At 46.1% G+C, this 18,819-nt stretch overlaps 1 protein-coding gene across 9 annotated transcripts in view; it reads right to left on the reverse strand.

The window, feature by feature from the left end:
- Positions 1-18,819, reverse strand: part of hdac5 (histone deacetylase 5) — a 77,137-nt gene that overhangs the window by 47,845 nt on the left and 10,473 nt on the right. For 7 of the 9 annotated variants that reach the window (XM_076265849.1, XM_076265851.1, XM_076265850.1 and 4 more), the window contains exon 1: positions 5,608-7,201. The exons of 1 other annotated variant lie outside the window; for it this stretch is intronic. In XM_076265849.1, the coding sequence (XP_076121964.1) occupies positions 5,608-5,722 (115 nt within the window). In that variant the 5' untranslated portion in view covers positions 5,723-7,201. Of the gene's footprint in view, positions 1-5,607; positions 7,202-17,358; positions 17,832-18,819 lie in introns of those variants that run through there. One more of the 9 variants, XM_076265856.1, reaches the window with a different exon arrangement.

The following is an 18,819-nucleotide window of genomic DNA, read 5'->3' on the forward strand; positions in this document are numbered from 1 at the left end:
CAATGTCCAAATGCAATATTAAGGACATGCTGGTCAGTAAGTGATCGTACAGTTAATGGAGTTCAGGTCAAGTAAAACTCACAAAAGCTCCCTACAAAAATATTATATTATGATCTATCATGGTTATTCCACAGATATCTAACAGCATTTTTGTAGAGTAACAATTTTGTTAAGTGGTGTCCTGGCCCCTCTTGTATGAACTGAGGATTGCAGCCCTTTGATACTGTGGTCAAAAGCCGGCGATAGTAACAAAGGATTCAGAAGGGGGTATTCATCCTTTCACACCTCTCAAAGAAACACCTTATCCTTGGATATAACCCTGCATTGCGGCCTGGTAAACAACTGAATGCTTGTTATAGCACTGGCCTCTGAAGGGCCTTGGTAGGGTGGGGGATTTGGGGGGGTGTACAAGGGTTAACAAGTGACAATGGGGTTGGGGGCATGAGGGGTTTGAGAGGGGGCTAAGTTTAGGAGCATTTTATTTTAGCAACCCGATGGAGGAAAACACACTCGCTCCGGTGCGCAAATAATCCCACTATGGTTTCCTCCGATGTTCCTTGTGGAGTCAGTCTAACTCTCCCCTTGCCTGGGTTTGGGCCCGGGACATGAAGCGAGTCTCTGGGGGTGAGTTTCCACCAAGTCGTCTCACTGAACCTCACCTCTGAGTGAACCTGAGCGATTGTAACGGAGACCGACGTGGTGACGACAGTGCTGCGACAAGCGTCTCGGGTTTCGCTGATCGTGGGTGAACACTGGAAGAGACGAGGGCCTGCGGCAGCAGTGATGGAAGGGACTTTTCCGACAAGCGAAAGGCATTTCGACCGCAAAAAGGGGAAAAAATAAAGCAGCCCCTGTTTCCCATGCCTTCAGTCTCGAATTTGGCCACAAACATAATTACAGAGGACGACAAGGCTGGCCAGCTGAACCCAGAGGCCTTGGTCACTGCTAGGGGGAATCGCATGTGTGCTATTAGAACAACGGACTCTGAAATAGTTCTGGCCCTGACGTGGTCCAGATCCGCACCACATCAGTCCAGAACCTATTCCAGAATCAGGAAGTAGAGTGGAAAAGCAATGAGCTCTACAGACTGTCAGGAATGTTTTTAACCCTGACAAACCAGGAAGAAGGACCAGGAACAATAAGGGACTTTTACAACACACTTGTGAAAAGTACTGACCATTTAATGTGTCTATGATGCATGGGTAATCTGTAATGATGGTGAAAAGTACTGACCATTTAATGTGTCTATGATGCATGGGTAATCTGTAATGATGGTGAAAAGAAGTACAATGCCAACATGCAAAATAATTATTTAAAGACTGACCATTAAAATAGACTATGCCTATGATTCAAACAACTCTATCTATAAGATATGCTGTAGAAAATATTCTACACAGTGTATCGGGCACTAAATATGCTATTAATTTTATAGACAGGATAAACTAAGTAATTTTTGAACAATTATTTAGTTTATCCTGTCTATATAAGTAGTGTAACTGTTCTGGAGGGGCAAGTGAGCTTTGATGAGGCAAACAACATATCGGTCATAACCCTGATTGACAAACGTATTTATTTGGGTTTCGACAGTCTTCAGGACTCCATTTCCAATTTCTCTGAATGAGTCGATGACATTAACCTGGATTTGTGTACACCACACAACACAAAAAGGTCCTGTCAATCAACAACAATGACTACTGAAAAGCACCATGTGATGAAGGAACTAACAAAGCACAAAGAGGCTAAAGAAAGGCATGCAGAGAGAAAGAAAGAAAAAAAGAAAGAAAGAGAGAAAGAAAGAGTAAGACAGCTAACAACCTTGAATTTGTCCCCGTGTTAGCCTCCTCATTCGATAGTCAGTGTGGTGTTGCTCGGGCAATCAGAAGGGAGAATCAATGACAGGCCTCATTCCCATCAAACAGTGGCAGGGCCCACTTATGCCGAGTTCACACTAAAGGATTTCAACCACGATTTCGAGGTCAAAGACAATTATTAGAAATAGCAAAAACAAAAGCCCCAGATCGGGGATAAATCGGCTCTTAATCTGTGATAACAAGTCGTAATTTGTAAAAGTTGTGATAACAGATCAAAGGCGGTCGGACTTGAAAAGGATAAAAATATAGTCCTGGTTGAGTGGTATGCACCTTAAACTATAGCCCTACCAGAATATGGACCATTCCCATTCAACACTGGATCACCGGGATCCTGCCATCACTTATGGGCGTGCATTCCTTGAAGAGATGGATTTGTCTGAAATTTCTATTGTGTAATATAAATACCTCTGTCACGAATCAGATGTAAAGTTTGAACACACCACGACGTTGACTCCTAAATACAAGAAAGCAAGTAATGTAATCTGAGCATTAGCGCGATCCTAGGCTTAGAGAAATTGTGAAGTCTGTACGACAACACAGAGCTTGAAGGAAGTGACCAGGAACCCCTCAGTCAGCTAATGGCCTGGTTTCTGGTAAGCAGCATCATCAAACTGATCAAACCCAGATCAAACCCAGAAAGAAATACTACATGATTTACCGGTCTGGAATCTATATTGAATGTGAGGCGTGAAATGTCATTTAGAATTAGAAAAAAAAGACTACCATCCTAAAGAAATCTAGGATGCTAGGATGCTGTAGCTGCATTGGTTTCAATGCAAAAACAGCTAGAGCCCAACACAAAACAAAACAAAACAAAAGCAAAGATTTTTACTTTGCCTAAGCTCTGCGACGTGGCCCGTATAGATTTATTTTGAGATAGATTTGGATATTTAATCCCCCAAAGGCAGGCTTATGGGGTCAGAGAGCTGGATCGCTCATTAATGAAGGGAAGATAGAGACCCGAGGTGAGGCAACAATCGGTCACCCACGCCGCACTGCTGTGCATCGCTAATCCACCTAATCCATAACCATTTGCCTGAATGTGAGGGCTGCCTGTTTCCATTGCATAATCGTGGGGTTCATTAATTAAAAACATCCCATATGCCCATGGTAGCCTACCTCCAACAACTGCCCAGCAGAACAAGCACGCTCTGGCTTACATCAGGCCCACAACTGGACCAGATACAGAGTTTGCAGCTTTTATAACGTTATGCGTGCTTTTATTAAATTTGATTGCCCCAAACTTTGATAATCTAACTAGAGAGCGGTGGACCTGTGTGTATCTGCCCCCATTAGGTACCTATATATGAGTATAGGGTAAGGGTCTGCCCCCTTAGGTACCTGTACATGAGTATTATAGGGTAAGGGTCTGCCCCCTTAGGTACCTGTACATGAGTATAGGGTAAGGGTCTGCCCCCTTAGGTACCTGTATATGAGTATAGGGCGTTCCTGGAAGAGCTAGCGCTATACATACAGTTGTTCGTGCCACGCAATATACCGACAAGAGTAATTAGAGCACATGTCAACACGCATGTCATATTAGCGCCAGCCTACACTGACAGCGTGTAGGTCCTGTTACATAACACAAACACACATACATTACATACGCACGACGCACGCACACACACACACACACACACACACACACACACACACACACGCACACACACATACAGCTAGATGCACAGACAAGACAAAAGAGAGCCTGGTTTAAATGGCATAACATTTGACACGAAAAGAGATGCTGTTTGGTAGTGACGACTGGCTTTTTCCGTAATGTTCTCCAAAGTGAGCATTAAGTAAGGGCAACGCATTGTTAGGCCTGACAACAAAGACCCCTACACTGTGAGGCACACTGTGAGGCTTTAAATGGTTTCTCTGATTACCGTGGCTCCGCTTCAAAAATACCTCATCCACTTAAATACCTAAGCCAGCTCTCCTGTGCCACTGGCATACAACAATAGACCTCTTTCACACTAACCCAGCTTACCGAAAGTAAATAAATAAATAAATAAATAAATGTGCAATAAGTGCAAAGTTTACAGCCCCCCCCCCCCCCCCCCCCACACTGTTGCATTCAAGCGCATGGAGACTCCCCAGGTGGCAGCTGCCTCTGGCCCACATGTGGTCTTGGTGTGGCCCTGAACAGATTGGGTCCAGGCCACATCAAGCCCAGATCTTTTCTAGGGTCAGTGGCTAAGAGTGGCCGGGGTCTGGTTTTCACCCGTGGTTAAGAGCGAGAACTAAATTTAAATAAAATCAGCCTGACGACCCGGCATTTCCTTTTCCTGTGTTGTGTGCATATGCTGATTTTACTGTCCACGTCATCATGGTGGAAAGCTAAAAATGTTTTCTTTGGCTGTGGAGAACAATTTTGCGTTGAGTGTTTTCCTTTTAAAACCTTTAGAGTAGCTTTTCAATTTTGCCTGTCTTCATCACTTCACTCCAAGGCTGAAACACCCTAAACTGTCACCTCGCACTGTCTTCCCACAGGAGGAAGAAAAGAAGAGGTCATAATTGGCCACCTTTAGGTCCGCCACAACCTCTTTAATCCATCTCCATTACGGGCTGAGGATCAGCAGCAACAGGAACGTGAAAGTGGACGAGTGGACGAAGGGACAGATCGTCAAATGGACAGGCTTGCCGCAGGAACAGCGAGTTATTTGAACAGGTGTCAGGTAAACAAGGCGAAGCGTGTATGCTGTGCGGGAGTGGGAAAGGGAAGAGAGAAGAAGAGAGGAGAAGGGAGGGAGGGAAGTAGGGGAGGAGGAAAAAAAAAACCGAAGCGGTACAGTTGAGCGACTGAGCGAGTGAACGAGCGCCCACGCAACTCCCTCCACCGCCTGGGCCCCCGTGTTGACTCAAGCACAGGTGAGTGATGGACCGACCTTGCAGGTCTTTGACGGAAAACCATGACGTCAGTGCTGACAAAGACAAACAACACACACACAAACACACACACTCACATACACATACACACACTAGATTCAAAAACTTGGCTAGTCCCAAAATGGAGCAACTGATGTTTGCTTATGGGGGCCCCTGTATTGGAGACAAAGGTCCTAAAACACACTTCACGTTTCCTAATTCAGAAGTGTCTGGAAAAAAAATAAAGAGCAAGCCACAGTAGGTATTGGCTCTATTCAGGGACTGTCTCTAAATTTGGATTGCCGTGGACATTTTGAATGAATGACTAGAGAGAGAAAGGACAGAGAGAAAACATAAATTTTTAGTATAGGAAAGGAAAAGCAATGCTTTCGAAGGGTTTTTATATCAGTACCACCACAACTACAACCACTTGCTGCAAAACAAAAGCACTGAGACATGACAACATCAACCACCAGCCACAACAATACTCAACTGTCTAAACCAGACGGCTCCAAAAATAACGCAAAAAAAAAAACTACTTCATGATGTGACTCAACATTGTAATCTCAGTCTCAGAACTGGAGTTGACTCAATGTTGCAATCTCAGTCACCCAACTGGACTAGTCTCTGCATTGTAATCTCAGTCACCAAACTGGACTAGTGTCTGCATTGTAATCTCAGTCACCAAACTGGACTAGTCTCTGCATTGTAATCACCAAACCAAACTGAAGTTAACTCTACATTGAAATCTTACCCTCTTAGTTGGAATTGACAGACTGAATGGACTGAACAGCCGCCACAACCATCCTACTACCACCAACCAACCACCCCCCTTCTACATGACTCCCTCTTCCCCAAGGAGGCTCACCGGTGCTGGGCATGGTGGACACACCAGCCTGGGAGAGAAGCTCCAGGGACTGTTCCCTGCCGGAGACACTGTCGGAGGAGAAGCAGGATTCCGTCTCGTAGATTGTCTGCAACATCGCGCACAGTCCCGGCACGATGGGCCTCCAAAAGCATGCCAGTGTCAAAGTGCTCGAACTCCACACACCTCAAAAAATCTGTGTGGAAAAAAACGACCAAAGAGAAAGTCCCACTGCGAGCCCTTGTGTGCTAGGAACTTGGGTGCCAACTCTTTGATGATGCGACAATCAACTAGTAGGTCATCAACACAGTTTGTTAGGGATTGTGCTGTAGAAAGACAAGCAAACAAGACTGAATCTTCACTTCAAAGATGCTCTGCAAGCTTCATGCCTTCTGTCGTGTATGTTACTTTGATGTACGAAATGACATAGGGCAATCCCTTTGATTTCCATGGCATGAAGAAAACAAAACGCAGACGCCAGAATAAAAACAGTCCATCCACGAGTCACCTCAAAAACAAACAGGCTAAATCTACACCGCAATCTCCTGAAAGGGGATCAAGACCCTGTGGAGATCGTATTAGAGTGACAGGAAATATCTTTAGCCAGCCAGAGCTACAAAGTTACAATCCAAAACATCCTCCACGGTCCTGGTCGGCTTTGAAGGGGGCTGGGGGTTAGCGTTGCAGGGAGAAGAAGTCCGGCTGAAACGGGTATTTAAAAAGACCTCAGTCAACAAGAGGTTAAGAATTGATTGCTGCTTCTCAGCTCCGGTGAGTACAACAACACCGGCAGCACAGAGAGTGTAGTCCTGAGACAGAGAGACTTTGCAGAGCTGTGCAGTTCTGGTCAGAGTGAACACAGACTCAGCCACAAGTGAGGAGTGAAAGAGGGGAACGAGAGAAAGAGAGAAAGAGCGAAAGAATAGAGACCAGCGATAAGTAAATCACTAGGAGACCGAGCAGGATGACGCACCCTAGAACAGGAGAGTGAGTGAGAGGTAGAGAGAACAGATAATGTATCTCAAGAGAGACAGAGAGAAAGAGAGAGTGGGGGAGAGAGAGAGTGCTGGTCTCCTCCCCTCCTCTTTCTCTCTTGGTCTGGTTCTCGTGTTTCTTCCTCCTCTCCTTTTCGTCTGTCTGCGGATCGGCACCAGTGGCGCGGTCGCACCTAGACTGAGAGCGGGGAGAGCTGGTCACCGTGGAGACGACAGGGAATGAGGAGAGTTCCAGCGGCAGTGGCGGCTCTACTCCTTCACTCCTTTCGTCTCTCCTTCCTTCTCTCTCTCTCTCTCTCTCTCTTTCTCCGAGTGGACCACCCCTCTCTCTCTCTCTCCGTAGTGTACAACAAAGTGTTTGTGAGTGAAAGTCTCGTTTCTTCTTTTATTTTTTCCCTCCTTTAGTTGTGCTGGGGTTTTTTTTGTTTGCTTGCTGCTCGTTCGCGTCGTTTGTGCTGTGCTGCTCGTTTCGAAACGTCGGACCCGCACTCGCTCTCACCGTGTGAGGAGACACGGCAGGAACAGTGGAGTTTACAAACACGGTGCTCTCTCTCTCTCTCTCTCCCTCATACACACACACACACACACACACACACACAGAGACACACACTCGCACTCTATCGCTCCCTCCCTCCCCCCTTTCTCTCTCTCTCCCTCTCTCTCTCTTTCTTGCTCACTCGTTTGCTTGCTCGCTCACACACTCTGCTCACAGCAGTCTGGAAATAGAAGAGGCAAGGCAGTCCAGAGGGGCGGGGATGTGGCTATAAATAGACGCGGGAGAGCAGAGAGCTGAGAGAGAGGGCGCACAGAGAGAGAGAGAGAGAGAGAGAGAGAGAGAGAGAGACGAGAGGAGGAGAGAGGGGGAAGGAGCTGGAGGGGAGAAGAATGGGGGATGAGGGGGACAGGGAGGGAGGGAAAGAAGGGGGGAGGAGGAGGAGGAGAGGAGAAGAGGGATATAGAGGGAAAGGAGGGGGGAAGGTTGCTCATGCAAATAACAAGGAGCCAATCCTGAACTGATGAATGCTTCCCAGCAGCCAATCAGAGAGTGTGTGTTTGTGTGTGTGTGTGTGTGTGTGTGTGTGTGTGTGGTGTGTGTGTGTTTATGTCTATGGGGTGGTGAGGACGGAACCACTGCTACAGCCCTTCGTGACAGAACTGCAGGACATGGAAGCGAACAGCTAATGACTAGCTGAATACTAACACAGTAAGCACACACACAAACACACATTCTTTCTCTTTGACTCTCTCTTTCTCTTTCTCTCTCTCTCTCACACACACACACACACTCTTTTGAATGAATGAGACCCCCAACACAGATCTGCAAGCAAACACAGGGATACACACACACACATGCAATGCATGCACACATGAAGCAAGGTAATATATGATCTACATCAGAGCAACCTGTGTGATTACAAATGGGCTCTCTGCATTAGCTTCTCATTGTCTCACAAACACACTCTCTTTCTCTCTCTCTCTCTCTCTCTCTCTCACACACACACACACACACACACTGGGGTCACAACACACTATTGGGTTAGTCTGCTGAGGCAATCTTCTCAGCTGTGTCAAATCCCTTACCAAATGCATACCGCCACTGCCCTCTCCTCTTTTTGCTTTCTCTCTCTCTCTCTCTTTCTCTTACTCTCTTCTCATCTTCCTCTCTCTTCTCGAGTTTCCCATTGACCAGTCTTCTTCCCTGTCTCCCTGCCCCCCTCCTCCTCCTCTCTCCTCCCTTCCATTTCTCTCTTTCTCTCTCTCTCTCTCTCTCTCTCTCTTTCTTCTCCTCTCCCCTCCCTTCCCTTTCTCTCTCTCTCTCTCTCTCTCTCTCTCCCTCTCTCTCTGTCTCTTTCTGGCCCGCTGCACCAGTTCTGCTGTTTTACAACTCTCTCTCTCTCTCAGCCCACTCAGCTGGAGGAGGAGGGAAAAAAGCAGTTCATTAAGAAAAGAAAAAGCAACCAGGCGAGCCGTGCCAATGAGGAGGCAGGAAAACCTCATCTGAGGGGGCAGTTAGCGCCGCGAGGAAACCTTACGCCTGCCCGTGGGCTGAGAGGGATGGGAAGATTGCACACGCCGAGATGGACACGCCTTACAGTGAAACCTCTGCAACACACACACACACACACACACACACACACACACACACACACACACACACACACACAGCCACTATCTAAATCTTTGCTTTATCAATGCTTTACCAGCATATAACAATTTTATTAGGAAAGGACAACCTGTGCTGCTGCATCTCTGCCTCCCTATCAGAACAGTGAAATGGCCTATAATAACCATGAAAAGGGCTCTTTTGTGCCCCCTATGGCTCATCAACAACCAGCAAAACATCTCAAACATTTCAAAAACATTTCAAAAACATTTCAAAACATTTCTCACATTTCATAAAGGTACCAGAACCTGCTTGGTAGAGAAGCTTCTAAAGGGAACCTTTAAGTTCCAAAAGATCTAATGAGAAAACTTTCCGTTAGACAGGCTAAAAGACAACTGAAGAAGACTACAATGTTGCATAAGACAGCTGATCTATGTCCATAAGTTGTCCTGCAATGCTTTGCACCTACAATCATGTGGTTGATGAAACAGTTCATCACGTGTTTTCTGTCTAGATGGAAAAACATACAGTTCCTAGAGTCCAAAGTCTAGGATTTGTTATTGTTGTGGTTCCATAATGAGCTAAATATAGTGTTTGCAGGACAACTCTGGACAAACAAGCCTGGCCTTGAGAGGTGGTTTGTGGTGGTGTCATGCTTGGATTGAAACAGTAAACCGAGGGGCTGTCTGCTTGCCCTTGGCCAGAATTCAGCCCCAGTCGTGCCAGAATCGGCCCAGAGAGACAGCTGCTCACTGGTACACCAGTGGGCTAGAAGCTGCAACCCAGTTTCTGCGCACACTGAAGTACCGGTTAAAGTTCACAGCTTCACCACTTTTGTTGGGGATGACCTAACACCATCTCACTGTCACTGACCTGAGCCGGGGGGGGAAAGAGGAGCCACCGAGGCGGTGAGGAGGCGCAGGCCGAAGAATGCTCACGGACGGACGAGAACAGCCTCGCACTCGCTCTCGCTCTCACACTCGCGCTCACACTGAGGATTGGCTCTCGTCTGGGTATTCATAATCACGGAGTGCTCCCCTTTGATCTTTCAGCACTGCACCCCCCACAATGCACACACACACACACACACACACACACACACACACACAAACACCGCGGGTGCCATTCTAATGGAATCCCACCTGTTGACCCCCTCTGCTACATGACTGGTCTGGTGGCATGTCAGTCAAGCCCAAAGGCACCTCCTATTGGCTGAGAGTGACTCTTTTTTACCAAGCCCTACCTGAAAATCCCCTGACAACCCAGCAATATGTGGGACATGGGACGGGCTCTCCAGGGCGGGGGTGGTTGAGACAACTTCATTTTGTTTACTGACGCTTTGTTCAAAAGTGACTGGTTGCTGAGGGAAGGTACCATGACAACCAACTGGCAACCCACAGAGACAAGTGTCATGAGTCCAAATGTCACCAGTCACCAGAGTCAAGCGGAGAAGGAACGGCAAAGGAAGACAAGGACGGAAGGATGGATGGATGGAAGGAAGGAAGGGAAGAGATTTTAAAATAACAACAGAAGAGGTTAGAGGGTGAAAGGATGTCAGGTGTGTGTGTAGGTGATTGCAGAGCAGCTTCAATGGAACACACACTCCTTCATACACACGTACAACTCATCCCCACCACCACCACCTCCTCCTACTCTACAATTTCCACTGCCTCCACAACCTCGTTACCCCCCCCCCCCCCCCGCACCTCCTTTGACTGGCTGCCTCTTGGCCCTACTTCCCTGTCACTCTGGGTATTAATAGGTGGATGTACCTTTCAGGCCCTCTGACGTAGATAAGGGTTTATATTTAGATAGTGGAAGGGGGGGGTGGGGTGTGATTGTGGGGGTTGAGCTCCACTTGCTTTTTAAAGATCTTTTTTTCTTCCGTCTTTTTGATTTATTTAAAGCACGCTTCATCAATGAACTTGTTCGCTTTAATGTCAAGGACTTCAGACAGCAAACTGGGTTTGACAGAGGCTCAGGGTTCAGCTCAAGCCTGAAAGTATGTGCACACACACACACACACACACACACACACACACACACACACACACACACACACACACAAATACAACACATTGTGCACTTGTCCAGTCAAAAAGACACTTGGCAACTAAGCTCTGTAAATAGGACTCAACAGGTGAGATAAATTCCCAAGGCGCTGTGTCTTTCAAAGATGTATCAAAGATAAATTGTGTCATGACACATTTAATTTCTGCTCTCATTCACACTCAAAGCACTTGATGAACAAACATTTAACTGTCTTCAGAAGTAAAAAGACAGGGAAAACATGAAAACAGGTAAGAAAAAGATAAAAAATCTCAGATGTTTGAAGAAAACAGCCAGAAGCAACAGCATGTAACACATATGACATAAATACATGAAGGCATCGGAAGAAGAGCAATACCGTCTGATAATCCACAGATGGCAGGTATAATCAACCTTTTGAAAACGGACACCACACAGGACTGATGAGACATTTGCGTTGGCGCAGTGGCAATTGATATTCTCGACACAGTGCGCAGTGCACACCGAACTCACAAACATACACCTATCAATATTTCATTAACATTCAAAGGTGGACATGAGCAACAGATAGCACTCCTGATGGACAGCTGTCAAAGGAAGACACTCCGAGTGCACACTGGCTGTACACACTTCATTACAGATCAACATTTTTAGATGCATCATTTAATGACTCACATTAAGGCATAGATAGATGCGCTTGCACCAAAAAGTGGGTCCACACACACACACACACACACACACACACACACACACACATACATACACACACATGCACAAAGTGTAGAGATTCACTCTCCTCAAATAGAACATTGCGATGACTCATCCTCTGCTCACTCCCAGCTGCAGTGCAGAGCACACACACACACACACACACACAGGCACACACACCCTCGCTCACACACGCTCTCCCTCAAACCTGCACAACCAAATCCTCTCTCCTGTCACACACAGACATGCACACAAAACCACCCCACCCCAACCCAACCCCACACACAAACACACACACACACACACACACACACACACACACAGCTACACTTGCTTTCTCTTCAACATACGCACACTCTGTTAAGCACGTACCTTTACCGTCACAGATATTCACTCACATGCGCACCGTCACACCCTCTCAAAGACATGGCAAACAAATGTACATCTTCAATCAGAGACACACCCTCACAGAAACAGAAACACACACATACACACACACACACACACACACACACACACACACTGAACACGTGTGAACGGGCACTCTACGTTATTTTCGTGAATGTATAAAGTTGTCCTACACACACTCGTTCACTCACACTCTCTCTCTCTCACACACACACACACACACACACACACACACACACACACACACACACACACACACACACACACACACACACACACACTCACCATGGATTCATCCGTGTTTACTGGCTGCCTGTTTTTCTGCACTCCTTGAAAAGTAGCAATTCAGCCTAATTACGGCGTGACTCATGCTAATGGCACTAGCCTCGCACACACTCACACAGAGGCACAGTGGGGCCAGTCCCACAGAGAGAAGCACGCACGCACGCACGCACGCACGCACGCACGCACGCACGCACGCACGCACGCACGCACAGAACAACAACAAGCTTCTAACACACACACCCATCAGAACACACACCCGGACCAGACCACAGTGTTGGCATTAGAAAAACGCTCAATCGTGGTGGGGGTGGGGGGGCATCATTACCTGACAGCAACCGCATTAGATGGAAAATGGCAATTGGAGTGGAGAGGAAATGTTGGGGGATACGGAGAAAAAAGAAAAACAACATTTTAAAGGCAGGATGACAATAGGGTAGAGGAGAGAGAGATGGAGAAGTGCAAAAGAAGCAGATATATGGTGAAAGGGGTGAAAAAAAGAAAGGGAGTGAATTGAAAAAAAAGGGGTGAGGGGAAGAGAGGAAGTGAAAGGGGATGTGTGAGAGAGAGCAAGGGAAAGAGGGGGAGTGAAGGAAGGAGAGAGAGAGAGAGAGAGATGGGAGACGTGTAATCATCAAGTCTGCTGGAGGCTTGTCTGGCTCGCACTGGCATAGAATACAACAAGCCTGCGTGATGTCAGGGGCGGGTACACACACACACACAAACACACACACACACACACACACACACACACACACACACACACACACACACACACACACACAGACATGCAAACACACGATCCTGGCTGGCCAGCATCTCTCAGACAACACAAACGTAAGTTTACAGAGGAATAACCCCACAAACATGTACTGCTGTACATATCTGACTCAAACACCAAAACACACAACATGAAATAACACCGAATTACACATCACCTACAATCACCGTGAAGTGCAAAAACAAAACACTACTTTTGCTCCGCAGCTGGATCAGTCTAGAGCGTTGGACACCCTCGTACCGATACCGCCAGCCCAAACAGTGTCATGACATTTGTCAGCCCATCTACAGCTTAACAAATCAAAACCAAGAGTGTCTTAGACAGCTGAGGATCTGGCTCTCGTGTGGCTTGGATCCAGCAGATTTGCATCAGATTGGACCAGATCCATTCCAAGGATAGCGGAACTCTAGTCTCTGCCCCTCGACACAAAGCCAGATCCTCAGCTGTCTAAGACACTCTTGGTTTTGATTTGTTAAGCTGTAGATGGGCTGACAAATGGGCTGACGGTATCTGTACGAGGGTGTCCAATGCTCTAGACTGATCCAGTTGCGGAGCAAAAGTAGTGTTTTGTTTTTTCCCTTAAGTTTGCTTTACTTAAGGGAAGAGGAGAGATAGACTTCTCTGCATAGTGTGTCTGCCTCTTTACCCCCTCCATGTTTGGATACTGTCTGTCCACTAGCCACTTTTTACCACTGTCTTTCTGCCTCACTGTTTGCGTGCTATATTAGCACATTAGCACATATGCATAACCCCTCCCTCCATGCCATAGCCGAACTGTGGCCACACTTATACCTTTTCTTAAAATAGTTATATATATAGATATATAGATATATAGACTCTATTCTTGCACTGTTGCACTGTTGGACTTACTCATTTGCACTATCACCATGACACTCACTCACACAGAGCACCTTACCTTACCTTACTATGCACAGAGAATCACAGGCTCAGTCCCTGCCTCAGTCATTGCAAGTGCTTCTTGATTGATTAATCACCACTATGTGGATACTGTTTTTAGAATTGATTTAGATTAAGTGTTAGTTAGTATAACTTGTATTTTAGTATATTTAGTATATTCTTTATCTTCTACTGTCCTTATTGATTAGTTGTGTTTTTATATTATATACTTTTAATTACTTTTTCTGCTGTTAGTGAATGTGTGTGTGTTGTCTGTATGCTACTGAGACCTTGAATTTCCCCTGGGGATCAATAAAGTATCTATCTATCTATCTATCTATCTATCTATCTATCTATCAAAGAGACATTCGCATTGAATAGATACAGGGGGGACAACACCAAGTTTCATTCCTTTCATTTCCATTCCATTCATTTCAATAAAGGTGCAAAAGGTGATGGACACTGTTTGGCAGGTGGCAGGCTGCTGCTTCTGGACTGAGCACCAAGTCAGACTGTTGGAACAGAGCACCAATCAACCTGGGCTAACAACTGCAGATTTAGGGCCACTCCAGTGCTTCAGTGGCACATGGCCCATGTGGTTGCAAGGCGTTTGGTGAGATGCAGCCTCAGGAGAGGTAGGGACGGTTGCCTGCGGAGCCTCATAAGCCCAAAGCCCTAAAACTGTCCCCTAGAACAGTGTTTTTCAACCTTTTTTGTGCCACGGCACACTTTTGACACTTAAAATGTCCCACGGCACACTAACATCCTGTGTGAAGAAAAAATAAACATACCATAGCCTAAAATTTCAAATAATACACAGATATGGCCTTATTATGGCTTCTATGCAAGACCTGCTCAATAAAACAAGCGCCCTCTGTTTCATTTGTAGGTGACTATATCTAATTTAATTGTTGTTATGAACTGCATATGTGATGATTCTGTGAATACTGGATATGGGCCCCCCGTTGTACAATGCACAAATAGTGTAATCATACAATCAATGAGAGCATGTGGTTATAAATTATTTGATGCAACAGTTGCTTTTCTGGACCAGTGAGTGACATTTGGGTAATTTTCTGCGGCACACCTGATGATCTCTCACGGCACACTAGTGTGCCCCGGCACAGTGGTTGAAAAACACTGCCCTAGAACACTGAAAAAAACTCTCCTAAAAGCCCTTTAAAAGCCTGTTGCACAACTGCTGAGTTCTTGAAAAACACAACACACTGTTCCAGCTGCACTGTGCGCCAGGGCTCCTTGACCAGAGCCCGAGTTTGTAATGGTCCTGAAAGGCACTGTGTCCCTGTGTGGACACACACACACACACACACACACACACACAAATGCACTCTCATCTCGCCTGCCAGGCATGACACCCCCCTCACACAAAGAAACCCCTGCAAAAACAGAGATGTGGCCAAACAGAGGAGATCAGACAAACGTCACTAGCCACGTCTAAACCAATGGCCTCTTCAGTGGCCAGTGATGAAATGGCTACATGTGGAACAAACCAGGTCAATTGAAGTAGATCAATTTCACAAGTGGATCAATTTTGCATCTTTTTTATAATCTGACATTATTTAGCTGTTCTGGGAATTTGGGGGTCTACTATCTACCATGTTTGTTAGCATTAGAACTAGGATTGCAAATAAATGTGTGTATGAAAGATATACACATTCATCTTCAACTTTTTCAATGTCAAGTGAGATGTTGCTGTCTTCTATGGATTACAATTAGCAAACAGCAAAATCCTACATTAATGCTCTGTTTATCCACCAACTGCTAAAGTATGTCAGCTATGCAACAGGTCAGCTACAATGCTTACACAGGAACTGGAACAGCTTGACTAACATAATAATATGGTGGCTGCACACATCAAACACACTTTAAACTAAATATACTGGTCAGTATTGGACAGTCTCATGTGGGAGGTACTGCTATAGCTGCCCTCATCATTGCAACACCTGTACACCTGTCTCTACCACGCTTGTGTTTGTGGTGATACATTAGCCTTCTTCTGCCTCTCTGCAAAACACAAACACACTCAGACACACGTCCAGCCTCTTTCTGTCACGTCCAAAAACATTTAGGCTATTTTGGGACAAACATAAATTCCCTGCTTTTTACGTCAATGGCGGACATGCACACAAGCACTGAGGCCACACATACACACACATGAGCACTGAGGTCTTGAACAATCAGTCTCACACAGGCAGACACTAGAAAAAGTGCATGTGTACAGACACACACACACACACACACACACACACACACACACACACACACACACACACACACACACACACACACACACACACACACACACACACACACACACACACACACACACACACACACACACACACACACACACACACACACACACTTTCAGTTCCACATACAGTATATGTTCCACAGAGACAAACAAGCACTCAGTCTCATACACAAGTATGAGTGCACATGCACACACACACACACACTCTTCTAAACACGTATGAACACACACACACACACTTGACAATGTTGTTATTAAGTGGACTGCACAGTGATTGAAGCCGCCATTCAGACCCTTCTGATGAGGACTGCGCACACGCTCAGGGTTGCCACGGCACCCAGTGACATTCAAAGACGTCATGGGGGAGGGGGCAATAAAGGTCTGGATGGTCGTCATTCGTTCTAATTATAAACCCCTGAAAGTGGAAGAGGAGGAGACAGAGAGAGCCAAGGAAGGAAGGGGGAAAAAAAAAGGTAGCGTAACATGCGGGGGAAGAAAATAATAACGACTGAAAGGAGGATGAAACAAAGACAGAGGTGAAGGTGTGAGGAAAGGAGAGAAGGAAAGAGAAGAAAAGAAAATAAAAGATCGGAAGAGAAGAGGAGCTGGAAGTGAAATAGACATACTCAGAAACCAAGAATCCACAGGTTGCTCTTTGCCATTGACTTTCAACTTTATTACAGACTGACACAACCTGAGTTCCTGAGCTCATCCCTGCTTCATCACCTCCCTTACACACCTGCCTGTTCTGCATACCTCCCAGACAACACTTCATCTGCATGCATCGACCATAAAGTCCACAGCTATTCAGCTTCGGATCGATACGAGCAAAGCAGTTCTGTACACAGCAGAATCAATTTATGAAATGTAACAATTTTTACGTCAGCAGCACATTGGCATGTTTGGACCAAGCAGTTGGTCACCCTCTTTAAATGTAAACACTTCTGTTTCCATTCCCCGAGCATGCAGTCTGCTTACACTGTTCCATTGTGGTGTTAAGTATGCGTGCCTGTGCCAGTTTAATGCAACGCCCTTTGGGAAAACTGCTGCCCCAGACAAAAATGGCTGCCATCCGCCACCACAATGACCCACAATTCCAGGTTGGAAAACAGGAAAATTACTGTCATTTGCATGCATGCATGTGCAGAGGCCAAAATCAACACAATTACACGCAGATCAAGGAAAATATGTTTCAAGCTCGACATAGGAGCCATTTTGTGTAATAGGATAACATGGGACATTGGAGGGACCCGCAATTTTCCAGAGGCTTCCTTACCTGGGTAGTTGGGCGAGTTCATGGATGGCCAGTCGACTCGAGCTGTTGTCCTCACTCTCCTCCTGGTGAAGAGGCAGTGAGGCAGGCCAGAGTGGCTGATTATGGCCTGTGTGTGTGTGTGTGTGTGTGTGTGTGAATGAGAGACTCTGTATGTGTGTGTGTGTGTGTGTGTGTGTGTGTGTGTGTGTGTGTGTGTGTGTGTGTGTGTGTGTGTGAATGAGAGACTCTGTATGTGTGTGTGTGTGTGTGTGTGTGTGTGTGTGTGTGTGTGTGTGTGTGTGTGTGTGTGAATGAGAGACTCTGTATGTGTGTATGTGTGTGTGTGTGTGTGTGTGTGTGTGTGTGTGTGTGTGTGTGTGTGTGTGTGTGTGTGTGTGTGTGAGACAGAGGAGGTTAGAGGCCCTAAAGTGGGTTCTCTGTGTCAGCCATGGCCTCCGGTCTCAAAACGATGGGGGATGCGACACTGGGGGCCTCTGCAAGAGACACAGACGAAGAGGAGAGTCAGAGGAAGAAGAGAATTAAGGAGAGAGAGAGAGAAATAGAGAGGAGGGGTAGAGCGTCACAAGAGAAGGTGGGAGGAGAGGAGAGGAGAGAGAAAGAAGGGCAAAAGAGGATAAGCATAGAGAGAGAGAAAGGAAAAAAATAGAAGTATAGATAGAAGTGAGGAGAGGACAAAGAGAGAACAGGAGAAGAGTGGAGAGGAGAGAAAAGAGGAGATAAGAGGAGAAGAGAGGAGAGAAGAGAAAAGGAGAGGAGAGTGGACGTCAAGAACACCATTTCAGAAACAACTATGACGAAGAATTAACTTCCGTCTATTCTGAGCTCCCAGCAGCAGTGCAAAGTTTTTGCATTTACCACCATCAATAATGAATAGAGGAGGCACTCATGGCAGGCCAAACAAAGGCATTTCACAGAGATGATCAGTCACATTCATTCCATTAACACTGACAAGATAGACTAGCTCCCACACTCACTCCCAACCTCTCTCTTCTCAAAACTCTTCTCCCCCATCTCATCTCTTCTCTTCTCCCCCATATCTTTCCTTCTCTTCTCTTCTCCTATCCTCTCCTTGACTTTTCTCTCCTCGCCTTTCTGTGCCCTTACACCCCTCTCAGCCATTCTCATATGTTTATCAGCATGATATAATTCACAAACTGCAATGAAAACACCACTCTTTACACCTAAAAATACCGTTAGAATAAACAACGGCTGCCCAAGGTGTGATCATTCACAGAGAATTCTTCAGGCCAACATTAATAGGTGAGAAGAGAGGTGGGTCAGAGTATAGAAGATGCTTAAGAAAACATGAGAGAAGGTGCAAAATTACTTTCTTTTTCTGTGGGTGTATACATAAATATATATATATGTGTGTGTGTGTGTGTGTGTGTGTGTGTGTGTGTGTGTGTGTGTGTGTCTGTGTGTGTGCGTGTGTGTGTGTAAGAGTTTGTGTGTGCTTGTGTG

The sequence above is a fragment of the Alosa pseudoharengus genome, unplaced genomic scaffold (genome assembly GCF_046254945.1).
Source record: "Alosa pseudoharengus isolate Yale_2024_CS ecotype anadromous, Long Island Sound unplaced genomic scaffold, YU_APseudo_1.1 YU_APseudo_1.1_scf_4, whole genome shotgun sequence".
Classification (NCBI taxonomy): domain Eukaryota; kingdom Metazoa; phylum Chordata; class Actinopteri; order Clupeiformes; family Clupeidae; genus Alosa; species Alosa pseudoharengus.